This window comes from Nannospalax galili, unplaced genomic scaffold, assembly GCF_000622305.1.
Source record: "Nannospalax galili isolate Female #2095 unplaced genomic scaffold, S.galili_v1.0 scaffold1532, whole genome shotgun sequence".
Lineage (NCBI taxonomy): Eukaryota > Metazoa > Chordata > Mammalia > Rodentia > Spalacidae > Nannospalax > Nannospalax galili.
In genome coordinates this window covers 714,114-729,147 of record NW_008330832.1, presented here as the reverse complement: position 1 = coordinate 729,147, position 15,034 = coordinate 714,114, and the positions used below count along the sequence as shown (strand labels likewise).

The 15,034-nt window shown below is 43.0% G+C and overlaps 1 protein-coding gene across 2 annotated transcripts in view; it reads left to right on the top strand.

The window, feature by feature from the left end:
• Positions 1 to 15,034, top strand: part of Fam120a (family with sequence similarity 120A) — a 109,094-nt gene that overhangs the window by 33,597 nt on the left and 60,463 nt on the right. For both annotated transcript variants that reach the window (XM_008852692.2, XM_017803142.2), the window contains exons 4-5: positions 10,283 to 10,411; positions 11,154 to 11,250. In XM_008852692.2, the coding sequence (XP_008850914.1) occupies positions 10,283 to 10,411; positions 11,154 to 11,250 (226 nt within the window). The remainder of the gene's footprint in view (positions 1 to 10,282; positions 10,412 to 11,153; positions 11,251 to 15,034) is intronic.

Here is a 15,034-nt window from a genome sequence, read left to right as displayed (position 1 = left end):
CCCCCCCACTGGAGCCCATATACTCTGTCATCCCTGTTCCTGCCCACTGTGTTGTCAGTGCCCCCAGCTGTTCCCCAGTGCAGGTCCATCTGCTGAGTCTAGTCAGCCAATCTAGAGTCCCTTGTTTTAGGAAGCTCAGTTCTTCTTCATGTAGCAGCAATCAGTTGCTAACATTCCTTTAGATAAGATTGGGGTCTGCTGTTCATTTTCTCAGTTCCATGCTGGGTTACTGTCTGCCTGAGTTTGTATGGGACTTGTGTATGCTTACACCTATGCCATAGAATCATATGAGCAGGTTCCCAGGAGCTTGTAGTGCTTTGAAGCCTTAAACTCTCAACTATCAATGTAGTTGCTATATCTCCCAACTAGAAATCATGAGGTTGCCCCTCACTGTTCTCCGCTCTGGTTCTGCTCAGCTTATCTTGAGCCTAAAGTGTGCAGCAGGATGTGGATTAAAGGGAGAGAACAGCAGACCTTTGGATAATATTTGCAAAGAGGAAAGCTAGGCAGGACTAAGGTTGTCTGTGCTGCCTTGTTAATCAATGGCTCATGCTAGATTCAAATGGGGTGCTGGGTTACATTCATTACCCATTGACAAGGTGGTGGAAAGTAAGGTGGCAAATTAACTTGTAGGCCTTTTCCCTTCCTTCCTTCCTTCCTTCCTTCCTTCCTTCCTTCCTTCCTTCCTTCCTTCCTCCCTCCCTCTTCCTTTTTCTTTTTGTGTGTCCTTACCAGTTATAGAAAATTTTAATTTGGAGTGGACATTTTATTTTAGTTAAGTTTTATCAGTGTTTGTTAACTTTAATTTTAAAAATATACAATTTCTTTCTGCTGTTGCTTTTCCAGACAAGTACTTGAGTTTCTGGGATGATTTATAGGATATATTCCTGATTTCATTTTTGAGATAGCGTCTTGCTGTGTAGCTCTGGCTAGCCTGGATCTTACTCTAAAGATGGGTACTGTGGCCCCCACTATCCAGTATCACTCACTGACCTTAGTGTCTGCTGTATTACGCTAACTTCAGCGCAACATGCATGCCCTAGTTCATGGAGCAGAGCGGCAGGAGTCTAGTGGGTTGATGGCACAGTGTGTGCCAGCCTCTCTAAGAGGAACTGCAGAGTTTGGGCTCTTCGAGGCTTACTGTGTGTCAGGTGTGTGGTATGCCTCTGAGCTAGGTTGACAAGTCCAGTCCAGCTTTATCTTTCTTGAATGTTTTCTAAAATTAAATTAAATAGAAATATGGGTTTGAATTATGTCTGTTTTACTGGTTTTTGTCACAGTAGGAAGGGACAGATTTGTCTCTGTGTGTCTTCCAAGGAAGCTTGTGTGTTAAGCTGAAGTTAGCATAATGCACCTTTCCCATTGAATCAGTCTCTCTTTTAGTGAGAGCTAAGAAAAAAAATGCCTGAAAAATCTAAGCACTTCTTGGACTCTGGAGAGAAATGGACCTGAAAAGTAAATAAACTGAGAATTCTTTTTTGTTATTTAAGCAACAACCACAAAGAAAATCAAAACAAACAACAACAACCCCCCTTCACACATGTGTAGCTTGAATGTAGGAAGGAGAAAAATGGAGACAGTTTGACTAGACATTGTATTCTTATTAGTTGATCTTCATAATTTTCCTATTTCTTTTTTTTTTTTTTTTTTTTTTTTTTGGTCTTTTTGAGACAGGGTCTCCCTGTAGCCCCAGGTGTCCTGGAACTCACTATGTAGACCAGGCTGGCCTTGAACTCATAGAGATCTACCTGCGTCTGCCTCCTGAGTGCTGGGATCAAAGGCGTGCGCCACCACCCCCAACCCTGGCTCTTTTTTAGTTTTTAGTAAGAGATCATACTGTCTTTTTATAAAAGCTTACCCCTTTCTCCGCTATAGAAAGAATACTAAAAATTCTAAATGGTATAGAAATATGTAATGGGGAGTGAAAGCCACTTATAGCCCTGTCCTGGAAGAGAAACACATTTTTTTTTTTTTTTTTAAATGTGTATGAGTGTATTACCTGAATGTATGTGAGTGCAATGCCACGGAGGTCAGAAGAGGGCTTCAGATTCCCCTGTAACTGGAGTTAAGAATGGTTGGTAGTGACCATGTGGGTGCTGGGAATCGAACCTGGTTCCTCTGCCAGAGCAGTCAGTGCTCTTAACTACTGAGCCATTTCTCTAGCCCCAAGACAATCACTTTTAACACGTTGATGTTTGATCTTCCAGAATCTTATCTTTTGTTTTGTTTTTGGTGTTTGCTTTTAGGGTTTTTCTTTGAGACAGGGTCACCTTATATCCCCAACTATCCTGAAACCAGGCTATGTAGACCAGGCTGACCTTGATCTCACAGAGATCGACCTAGCTCTGCTTCCCGAGTTCTGGGATTAAAGGTGCATGCCACCACATTCTGCTGGAGTTCAGCAGCATTGTTGTTATCGTTGTGCATTAGCTCCTTTTTTTTTGAGGCTGGGTCTTACTGTGTAGTCCTGGATGGTCTGGAACTTGCAGCAATCCCCTTGTTCTGCCCCCTAGGTCTTAGGGTTACAGACATGAGCTACCACACTTGGCTTAGCTACATGTTCTTAATGGTTAAATGAACCATGAGAACCTGGATTTAGGAAAAAAAAATTATTTTCTTATTTAAAATGTATATATTAAATTGTTAAGTGGAATATTTTTAAGTATACGACTGAACTCTGGGCTGGAGAGATGGCTCAGAGGTTAAGAGCACTGGTTGCTCTTGCAGAAGAGTCTGGTTCGAATTCTAGCACTCCCATGGTGGCCAACAACTGTCTGTAACTCCAGTTCCAGGGGATCTGACACCTTCTTCTGATCTCTGTGAGCATTGCACAACATGGTGCACTTACATACATGCAGACATAACACTCATACACATTTAAAAAAAGATTTTCTGTTTATTAAAAAAAAAAATAGGTGCGAAGCAGTGGGTCTGAGGAGTTTGCTGTAGTCTTTTGGAACTTGGGAGTGACTTCCTGTCTGTGCTTTCTAGGATAGGACAGGGTTCTTGTCAGGATGCTGAGAAGAGAGGGGCTTATTCTTCCATGGAGTACGCTGGGGCCTTGTGGAGCACTGGCTCAGTCTGAGTAGCTCTGTGATGGGATATGGGGAACATGGCACTTCTGAGACCACTGGAGGAGACCAGGGAAGAGGAAGGGAGCAAAGGGAGGCTCCAGGGTAGTGTTTATATCCTCTATGCTTATCTTGGAAAGTTCTGGTTTCATTTTAAATAATAGCATAATGACAACCTTTAAAATAATATTTTATAAGTCATGTCCTGTCCTGTGAGTCCATAACTTTGGCTCTGTTTCAAACCTGGTGACTTGTCACTTCCTGCTCAGTACTCCCCTTACTCTGAAGGTCAGGACAGAGGTAGGGTGAAATGACATGCAGCATGGCTTCTAATCACTGTCCCTGAGCTGCTAGCCAGCACTGTTGTCACATTCTACCCATACACTGGAGGCTTCAGAGCAGCTCTCAGCTGGGACAATGTCACTCTATTATTTTTATTTATTTTGTGTATATGAGGGTATAGCCTGTGTATAAGTGCAATGCCCATGGAGGCCAGAAGAGGGCGTTGGATCCCCTGGACTGGAGTTACAGGTGGCTGTTAGCCACCATGTGAGTGCGGGGAACCAAACCTGGGTCTGCTACAAGAGCAGCCAGTTAGTTCTCTTTAACCCCTGAGCCATCTCTTCAACCCTCCTTTATCCATCTTTATATTTAGTTTTTCATCTTCATTATTAGCCTGAGTCACACAGACTTCTCATTTAAGAGAATGAGAGGCGAGCACACTAAAGAAGTATTTGCAAAATAGAATGTGTCTGATAAAGGACTTAGCTCCAGACAGATATGTGGAGAATGACACAAGTTTAAGATAATCCAGAAAGAGACAATGAACACAAGTTTTCTCAGGCATTTTACAGAATGCTCAACAGGTACACGAAGAGGTACTGCTTTTTATTGGAGGATACAAGTAAAGCCACGATGATGTGCCACTATTAACCCAGTATGATGGGCTGAATGAAGGAGATAGATCAAGTGCTGGGGAGGGTGTCACCCATCTCCTAATCTGCTTCTGTGGAATGCAGCATTTGAAGAACAGTTATTTTGAGAGCATTTCGGTGGTTTTACATAAAGTCAGGCATATCTTTGCCGTGTATCCCAGCAGTCTCATTCCTGGGTATTTATACTGGAGAAATGAAAGACTACATTCACAGAGTCTCTTTCCTGAATGTTCATAGCAGTTTTATTCATTATTGCCTCAGCCTGGAAATAGTTTGTGCTTGAAGATGATGGGCAGATGAACAGCCAAGAAGAAGCACAGTTAGATCTCACAGTGTGCACCAATCCCATAGTGTTGTCTGAAGTGAAAAGTCAGACTCAAAGGAAATAGATGTGGTTGTATTTCTACAAAACTGTAGTAAAGGCAGAAGCTGTAATGACAGGAAGCAGATCAGTGGTGGCCTAGTCTGCTGTGGGAAGGGGCCTAAAACATTCAGACTAGTCAAAATGATAGGACTGCAGTTTCTTTCAAAATACAAATACTTGATGTTAAACTTGAAAATGTGGATACTATTATGTAATCTCTAACAGCACATTTTAACATTTCCAAAAACAAAATAAAAATGGAAGGCATACCTGGGAGAACCCAATAAGCAGCATGAGAATTGCTCTGAAACTTGTTTTTCCAAACAAAGTAAACTCTCAGCTTGCTTTTAATTTTGCTTCATTTTTTTTTTCAGGATTTAGATTTTTCTACTTTTGTAAGAAAATGTTTAAGTCACTGTTTGCATGAAATGAATGCACCATGGAGCACAGCATAGTGGCAGACTATGCCCATCATCCCTCACTTCTGTGTCAGCCTAGCATTTTTATTTATTTATTTATTTTATTTTTTTTGTCTTTTTGAGACAGGGTCTCCCTGTAGCCCCAGCTTTCCTGGAACTCACTATGTAGACCAGGCTGGCCTTGAACTCACCGAGATCCGCCTGCCTCTGCCTCCTGAGTGCTGGGATTAAAGGTGTGTACCACCACGCCCGGCTTATTTATTATTTTTATGTGTGTGTGTGTGTGCGTGTATTGTCTGCATATAGGTAAGTGCACTCATGTCGTGCAATACCTGCAGAGGACAGAAGAGGCTGTCGGATCCCCTGGAACTGGAGTTGCAGACAGTCGTTAATTGCCATGTGGGTGCTGGGATTTGAACCGGGCCTTCTGCAAGAACAACCAGTGTTCTTAACCGCTGAGCCATCTCTCCAGCCCCACATCCTAAACATTTTAAAGAACACTTAGTTAGCATTCTTACCAAAGCCAGATCTCGCATTTGTGTTGATTGGGGAAACTGATCTTTAATGACTTGCTCCCATCTTCTTCCACGTCCCAACATATACTGAGTCTGGTGAGCAACAGAGCTGTTTACTACTTCACAGGCTTCAGTTTGCTGATTATCTGTGTTTTTCAGATTTCTGCCTATATAAGGAAAAGGATACAATTTATTCTATATGAGGGGAAATGCCCTGAATGATCCATTCTTAAAAAAAAAGTAAAGTTGGATGTGGTATTAATGTTACATGCTTTTAATCCCTAGAGGCTGAGGCAGGGCCAGAGACAGGCAGGTCTCTGTGGTCAAGGCCAGCCTGTCTACACAGCAAGTTTCAGACCGTTAACAGCTACACAGTGAGACCCTGGCTCAAAGAAAAAAAAAAAAAAAAACGTGTAAAACTTGGTGCCTTTTTCTGAGCCCTAAGTGCTGACCTCACTTTGCCTTTTTCCAATGGTCTCATCCAGCTTCCAAGCAGAGAAACTCATTATTTTGTGCTCAGCAACTCAGATATATAAACATATTTCTCTGATTTTTGTGGCCACCCTAATGCTGAAGTTCTTTTTCCTCTAAATATAACATGGATATAAATGATGGCTTGGTTGTGTGGTGCAGAATGCCAAATGATGACATTCTATTTCTTGAGTACACAGTTGGGAGTTTTTATAAATAGAATAAATGAGCATCAACAGTTGTTTAAAGGTAAAAGGAAGCAAAGTGTAGGAAAATGTCCATTATTCAAAGGGGAAAGTGGCTACGATTGGTGGTACACATCTGTAATTCGTGCCACAGGAGGCTGGGGCAGCAGGGTCATGAGTGCGAGGGTAATGAGTGTGAGGCTAGACTGGGCTGTGTACTGAGGGCATTTAGCAGGTTCCAGGTCAGCCTGGACTACATTTTGAGACCCTGTCTCTAAAAAGGAGCCAAGAAGGCTTGTTATCCAATATGAAAGTATATATACTTGGGAAAGGTGGTGCTTTTTGTCTAAATTCGTAAAATATTCTGGATGAAGTATTGAGACCACTTAGAATTGGGGTTGTCTGAAAATGGAGCACAGTGCAGTGATTGGCCTCATGAAGGAAGTGCCTGATTAAAACAAAATTCCAGATAAGTTTTACGAAGCTTTGGGAGGGTTTTTAATCAATGGTATTCCATGAAAGTATCTTAAGTTCTAATGAAACCTCTGAGTACTGTGGTGTGGTGGGCTTGTTTTAACAAGTGGAATATAATTTGATGGCTTCATGTACATGAATGCATAGCTGTAGAGTATAGCCAGGACTGAGACTACAGAGGTATAAGCAGTGAGATACTTGAATACAGTGAATAAATAAACAGATGCTTCTTTAGCATGGGCCGTTTATTATTTTGTCTTACTGATCTGAAAGAGGTTTTCTTTGTGCTTTCATTGCTGTTATAGAGTGTTGTTTCTTAGCTTCCCTTGAAAGACTGAAATAATTGACCAAAATCAGTGGTTCTAAAGAATCAAGATCGCTAGCTAGAGAGCGGTCCTCCCATTAAAAAAGGCCCTTTCAGGAAACTCATATCTAGTCACCAAGGCCGCCTCATATGCCACATCTATTTGTGGGAAGACTGAAGGCAGCCCTGGGGCTATCTAGCTGCTTGGAAGTTCAGCTGTCTCACATGGCTTGGTCTCTGCAGAGGTACCTGCTCTGAGAACAGGCTGGGGAATGCAGCCACCCAAGGCCCATGCCACTGACCCAGCCCTGAGGATCTAGCCTCCTGGAGGATTTTTTTAAAAAAGTTCAAATTAAAAGTAGCTATATTACTTTTCTATTGCTGTGCTAGAATACCCCAACAAAAAGCAACTTTCTCGAGAAAGGGATTATTTTGTTTAACAGGGATTTAGTCCATCATGCCAGGGAAGGCACGGCAGCAGGAACTTGAGGCTGGCTGGTCATATTTCATCAGCACATAGAAAGCAGAGAGAGAGAAAACAGGAAGTGGGGTGAGCCTATAAAACCTCAAAGCCTGCTCCCAGTTACATCTTCCTCTAGTAGGGCTCTACTTCTTAAAGGTTTCATAACCTTCCTAAACAGTGCCACCAGTTAGGGGCTGGTGTTCAGATACATTTCTCATTTAAACTACAACAGTGATCAAAAGCCAGGAGTTTAGGGTTGGTGACACAGGGATGTCTCCTAGTTCAGACATGACCTGACATTTGAGGCCACTGTGCCAAAGTACTGATTTTGACCCAGGGGACCCCTGTATTTATAAACAACTTTCGTGTTGTAACCACTGTCAGTGGTGTGTGAGGATCACAGCACAAAGTTTTCAATGGAAAATGGTCAGTTCGGGAAAAGATAATGCTAAAAGTGAAAATTTTTCACTAATGAGCATGTTTTTATGCAGAGGTAATTACTATTTCTATCCAAATTATTCACCTATTAAATTTTCCTGCCTGGAAGCGTAGGGGTGGGTAAAATCCTATGGGTTTTTTTTTTTTTTTTTTTTTTTTTCTGTCCTAATTATTCCTTCTTTTTTTTTTTTAAAGAAAAGCAAATAATTACAGTGAAATCGCTTTTTTAAAATTATTTTTATTTTATGTATACGAGTGTTTTGCCTACATGTATATAAGTGCACCCATGTCATGCAATGCCTGAAGAGGCCAGAGAAGAGTGTCAAATCCCCAGGAACTGGAGTTACAGGTGGTTGTTAGTCACCATGTGGGTGCTGGGAATTGAACCCTGGTCATCTATAAGAGCAGCCAGTGCTCTTAACCACTGAGTTATCTCTTCAAGCATTACAGTGAAATCTTTCAGAATGTCATATAAAAGGCATCAGGGTCTCACTTTGTAGCACTGGCTGGCCTGGAACTTGCTATGTAAGGACAGGCTGCTGCCGACTCCCAAGGAATGGAATTAAATGTATATAACACCATGTCAGACAAAAAATTTGGTTTTTACATTTGTGGTGTTTTGAGATAAGGTCTCACTGAATAGCATTGCTTGCTATCTAGAATTGGCTGGCCTCGAACTGATACTTATCAACCTGCTTCTAGGCATGTACCACCATGCCTGGCACAACACATTTTTTGTTTGATTTTGTTCTGGTTTTTTGAGACATGGTCTTCTTGTAGCCTCAGCTGGGCTGGAACTCACTTGTCTTAGTTTGTTCTTCATTGCTGTGACAAAATACTCTGATCAGTACCAACTTGGGGAGGAAAGGGTTTATTTAGCCTGCATCTCCCAGGTCACAGTTGACCTGAGAGCCCAAGGTAGGAACTCAGGGCAGGAATCTGGAGGCAGGAGCTGGAGCACAGGCTATGGAGGAACGCTGCTTACTGGCTTGCTCCCCTGGCCCCTGCTCAGCCTGCTTTCTTATGCAACACAGGCCCACCTGCCCAGGGGTGGCACCACCCACAGTGGGCTGGGCCCTCCCATATCACTCATCAAGAAGATGCCCCTCAGACATGGCCACAGGCCAGTCCAATAGAGGCAATTCCCCGATTGAGGCTCCCTCAACCCAGGTGTGTCAAGTTGACACTAAAGCTATCCAGTACATCACTATATAGACCAGGCTGGCCACGATCTTACAGAGATCTGCCTGCCTCTGCCTCCTGAGTACTGGGATTAAAGGCATGTGCCACCACACCTGCCTGAAAAACACATTTAAAAAAAAATTATTTTTAATTATTATTTTTTTTATTTTATGTGTATGAGTGTATTGCTTGCACACATGTGAGTGCATCTGTGTTGTGCAATGCCACGGAGGTTAGAAGAGGGCTTCAGATTCCCCAGGAACATTTTTAAAAGAGATTTAATGTAGTTTTGGACATCTGGAAATTTTCCTAATAATCTCAAAGTATAAATGTGTTATTTGTCTCATCTGAAGGTTGAACTTTCCTCTCTCTCTCTCTCTCTCTCTCTCTCTCTCTCTCTTTCTCTCTCTCTGTTTCTCAAAACAACACGATATTATCTCAGTGTTAAGAGAGACTAGAATTCAAATTGAGTCTCACTGCTCTGAAATCACAGGCATAGCAGGCCTGAGTTCATTCTGAATGCTTCAGGGAGAATTTTCTCTGTATTTTTCTAGCAAGCAATAGCTACTCATGTTTCTTGACTTAGGCCTCCCTTCTCTGTCCCTCAAAGCTAGAAATGGCAGGTCATGTCCTCATGATGCCTCACTAATACTTTTAAGTGCTTGCTCCTTTCCCACATTAGAGAGCCTTGTGATTATACTGGGCCCATCCATACAATTCAAGATAGCATCTTTATTTTAAGATGCTAATTGGCAACCTTCCTTCCATCTTGCCATATAACTGTATGTGCGTGCTCTGGAGAGTGGAGTGTGGACAGTGGTAGGTGGCCATTATTCTGCCTACCAAAGCTCTTGTGAGATGGTTTTGCTTTCTTTTCAATCTGCTAACCCGCCTTTTTCTGGTAGCAGCTGTTCTTTGATAATGAGATACTCCAGCGTATTAATTCATGTTCTCCGTTCCTCTTCAGACATGCCCCTCAGTGGGCAGTGGTACCACTGGTGTCGAGTTCACAGCTGAACTTGGCGGCACAGGCACTTGGTAACTGCGTGTATCCCAAGTTTCAGGAAGCCCTAAGCTCGGGTCCAAATATCATGCCAGTACTTGCCTTATCTGTTGATGCAGGAAGAAAGCAATCTAATGGCTCCTGGTGGGCCCCTTTGTGCTCAGCCTGTTGTATGTAGGTCCTGTTCTCAGAACTCTGAATGATGAAAAGCTGGCCATGCTCTTTTAACCTTACAGGGTTTGAGCAGCCAACTTTCATTGTTGAAAGGAAAAGCTGGCTATTGAGCTGTAGAGCCTGCCATTCTTAGAGGAGCCTAGGACAGGATTTCAGAGGCAGGTGGTGAACAGGCCCTGGTTGGATCCTAGCAGGCATACTCTTGTAGTTTCTGGGTCCTATGTGCAGACTTGTCCATCTCTGAGGCCCATGCCTGCTGCTTACATTTACATTTGTCTTACCAGGTTCGAGCCCACCAGCTGGTCTTGCCACCCTGTGACGTAGTGATCAAAGCTGTAGCTGACTACGTCCGCAACATTCAGGACACCTCTGACCTGGATGCCATAGCTAAAGATGTTTTCCAACATTCACAGGTAACAATATAGATTTGCAGCATCAGGCTTTGCAAGTGTGTGGCCAGGTCAGGGGTGCAAGCTGGTAGGGTGTGCCGAAAGTGCTGCTTGCCCGTTGGGAAGAAGCTGTTGGCCCTGGGCTGGAGGCTGAGGCTACCCAGTATGTCCTCCACACTGGGTGGTCTTAACCACTTGACCTGCCTTGCCCGCCTCACTTGTTGCCTGAATGGGAGCGGGATTAATGCTGGAGTAATGCTGGAGTCTCTGCTGCTCCTAAGTGCTCTGTGTTAAGATCTGTCTGCCAGAGTTCTCAGAAGGTATGGGTATTGTAGATTCCTGGTTTCACTTCCTGTTCGTAAGTAAGGCATATAATCAAGTCAGTCTAGTAGGGTAGGTGAGTTGAGGTTCTCCTGCTCTGCCTCAAGAGCCCACGCTATGGGTAGGCATATCACATCCCTTGTCTGTGTGCTGCCATTCATTCCACCTGCTGCAGGGTGGTTTGAACCCCTTGGGAGTCAGAGCTCAGTCCTGCTGCCAGCTGAGAATTCTGCTTTCTGTCCACATTGCTTTAAAATAATTAATTTTGGCTTAATTCTTCAGTTGTAATCTCTTGAGTTTTCCCCTAGGTTTTCATGTCAGTATTAATTCTTACTTGACCGAAAGGCTACAAATGTACATATGTGCTACATATGTGCTGTGTTATAAAAATATATTCATACATGTAACCAATGATATAACTAAGGTTTTCCTACATCTGTTTCAGTCTAGAACAGATGACAAAGTCATTCGATTTAAGAGAGCAATTGGATATTACTCAGCGACTAGTAAGCCCATGCCATTTCATCCACCACATTACTTAGGTAAGTAAACAAGGCCTCTCTGTGATCAGTATTGCCCATGTGTTAGTCCACAGCTTTAGTTATTCATCATCAAATCTCATAGGTTTAATTCTTTGAAAGTGTGATTTTCTGCACTTATACTTTCTGTAAGTGTGGCCTACTTTCCTAGTAGTTTCTGAGAGGAAATTGATGGACTTCTTAGGAAAGAGCAGGAACCGTGGAGACACGGTGGGCAGATCACCGCAGAATAGAAGCTGTGGTGTCCGAGATCCCTGAGGACACAGGAAGCAGCAGAGGATCCGCAGTGGCTCCTCTTCTGTCGCTGCTGTTTCTTTTCTTCCTTTTCTTCCTCCTCTACTTATCCCTTTTTTCTTTTTAACTTTTTCTTTTTAAATGTTATGCGTATGAGTATATTGATTGCATTTAGGTAGGTACACCCATGTTATACAATGCCCTCAGAGATCAGAAGAGGGCATTGGATCCCCTGGAACCGGAGTTATGGACAGTTGTTAGCTGCCATGTGGGTGCTGGGAACTGAACCCATGTCCTTTGAAAGAGCAGCTGGTGCTCTTAACCAGTAAGCCAAATTTCTAGCCCCCCTTCTTTCTTTTTGTAGAGGACAGGGTTTAATACACAGATTAGAAAAGTCTGAGAGGTGGTGCCCCAGCCCTGTTGAACTTGTGTTGTTTGCTGCATGTCAGCTATAAGCAAAAATAGGAATGTTCACAAGACTCTTGTGGGAATTAGACTTAAAACAGTTTTTATTTTTACATTTATTTTTTTATTTGTGTGTATGTGAATGGGTACATAAGTGCTACAGTACACGTGTGGAAGCCAGAGGATAACTTGTGAGAGTGACTTCTTCTTCTGTGTGGGTTCTGGGGGTCAAACTTAGGTTGTCAGGCTTTGTATGGCAAGCACGTTTGCCTGCTGAGCCACCTTGCCTGCCCAAGGATTTAGATTGTTTATTGTTGTCAGACATTTAATTCCAAAGTTGAAAAAATGGTCTTAAGAGCTGTTCTTTGGATTCAAGCATGGTACCATCAGTGTGCCAGGCACTAGGACACAGATCAGAGATGTAGGGGTTTGGTATGACAGGTGGGAGGTGGATAAGTTAGTGTGGCCTGTCAGAAGCTGTGGTTGAAGGAGGTACAGTTGGAGGGCCAGGGGTTCTGAGCCATCTGCTCACTTAGCCCACCTCATGATACTCTATTTCACTCCGTTGCACACTCTGCAATTCTTTTTCCTCAGAGCAGCCTGAGTAATGTTTCAAAGTGTGGCTACACCATGCTTAACCCTTTACTGGCTTCTCATCACGCTTGACCTGACTCCTATCTCTTTATGCTGCTTATGCCTGGCCTAGACATACCTGCTCACAGATTGTGCCTCATGCCCAAGGCCTGCTCTTTCTTGGCTTTAGTGAATCAAGCTGGCCTCTGCCAGGGCCTTTTGTGCCAGCTATTGTGCCTGGTGCTCTTTTCCCTGACTGCGTTGGATTTGGGTCAGCTAATATATGAGAAGCAGGCCGGGATGTCTGTTCTCCGAGGGTTCTACGTATTCTGTTATTTGCTGTAATCCTTGCATGCTCCTTGGCTTTACTGCCTCACCTCCTTCTACCCCTAGTGTAGGTACTAGGGGAACTAGGTCCTGTTTTGCACCCCGGTCAAATACTTGATGGAATGAATTAAACCAGTAAGTATTTTCTTTTTTTCTTTTTGAGACAGGGTCTCTCTGCAGCCCCAGGTGGCCTGGAACTCACTGTGTAGACCAGGCTGGCCTCAATCTCATAGAGATCCGCCTGCCTCTTTGCCTCCCACGCTGGGATTAAAGGTGTGCGCCACCATGCCCAGCTAGCCGCTTTTTTAAATCAAGGGAATGAAATGATATGATGTATTTGGGCATGATTCTTGGAGAAGGAGCACGAATGAACAGGTATACATTGTTGTGTAAGTGAAGATTGTCTTCTATATATTAATAAATGATTTATTGAGAATGTCATAAATGCATATAAGGTGTTTTGATCAAATCCATGCCTATTCCCTCCGCTCTAACTCCTCCCATATCTCCCCATCACTTTTTTTCTGATAACTTTATGTACTCTTTCTTCTTCTTTGATTTATTAATTTTTATGGGGCTTTTGGCTACTCTTAACATTTCCCCCCTCTGAAGAGGTAACCCTAAAATCTTTTAAGGATTAGATACAAGCTCCTAAATACTTTCAATATTTTTGGCCTTTGGAACAGAGTATGTTGCTAAGAGGTCCAAGGACGTTTTGAATTTTAGCCAAGAAACTGGCTACGTTTCTTTGGGGTCTTTTTACCCTCTCTGCCCAGCCAATTCCTACCTCCTATTCTTATCACCCCATCCTCTGAAGAGGTTACCCAAATTGCCAATAGGGAATCAGGACACAGACCGCTCTGGCTTCTTCCATGCTGAACAGGAACTCAGGGTGAGGCAATTGGAGTACCCCTTCAGTGGGTCTATCTAAAAGTCTCCCAAATTGCTTAACTCTTGTCTCTAAGGGGAAAAGAAAGTCCTCGAATCCTGAATAGGAGATGTGAAGGAGATGGAAAAGCAAGAGTAATTAGCATTACAAGTTCTAGACAGGGAACCAGAAAAAGTCAGAACAGGGCAATTTTCAAATGTTCCTATGAGAGTCCATTGGATTTTCTTGACAAGGACTTCCAAAAACATCCCTCTGTTGGGTTCCTCTTCATTTTTTTTTTTTTTTGTCCTCCAAAGCTGGACTCTAGAGTGATGGGTTCAGGATTTGTTTTCAGGTATTTTGATAGCTGTTGGAGTGGTTAGAATCAGTATCGGTTCTCCTCAAAGGCTTCTAGATGGGGGAGAAAACAAATTTATCCATCATTTTAGAACAATAGCTGGTTGTCTCCCTTAGCTACAGGTGGGCACTACAGTATTGGAGACCAAGATTTGAAGTCTTACGTGTGAGCAGCACTTTCTGGTTAGGAACAAAATCATCAATGAGAAATAATTGTCTAAATAACTTCTTTTTTGGTCTTTTTGAGACAGGGTCTCCCTGTAGCCCCAGCTGTCCTGGAACTCACTATGTAGACCAGGCTGGCCTTGAACTCACAGAGATCCTCCTGCCTCTGCCTCCTGAGTGCTGGGATCAAAAGCGTAACTTTTTATATAGACTTAAGCCTAATGTATGGGAAGTGTAATCCCTTGAAGTCTTAATGAAATATACTGATGACTTTACTCTTTGGTAATACTTTCCTTTTGGTTGTTTAAGACCATACAGTTGGCCCAAATAAACATTTTTTTTACATATTTTTACACTTCAGGTCATTTGAGGATCTTTTCCTCAGGGGTCACATGGGCTTGGGAGGAGCTCCTGGCGCCTTTCTTTTACCAGTTCCATCTATGTAAAGATAAGTAAAAGGTCCTGCTCGACCATGTCTGGCTTCCCTTGGAAGCATGAATGAGATGTTTCCTCTGAGTTGACCCTTCCCTTTGTGGACTGGACACTGGTTCAGGTCCATCTTGTGGGTTCTCCATGTCCTCCCTGAACAAGAGGACAAGTGATTCACCACAGTTACAGGACATTTTGAGAGATGTTCCATAGTCCCCTGGAACTTAGTCGACTTTGGAGGGCAAGGGGCAGAAACTGTACTGTAAGTCCCTCTGACCAGATTAGTATAGGCCTCAAAGTATGTCTGTTAAACATCCAAGGTTAGTTCCACCAGTCTGGTACTTTTAATTACCGTGCGCTACGTAAATAAAGCTTGGGCAAAGACCAAACGTTCTCAGATTAAAAAAAAGAAAGACATTGTAATAATCA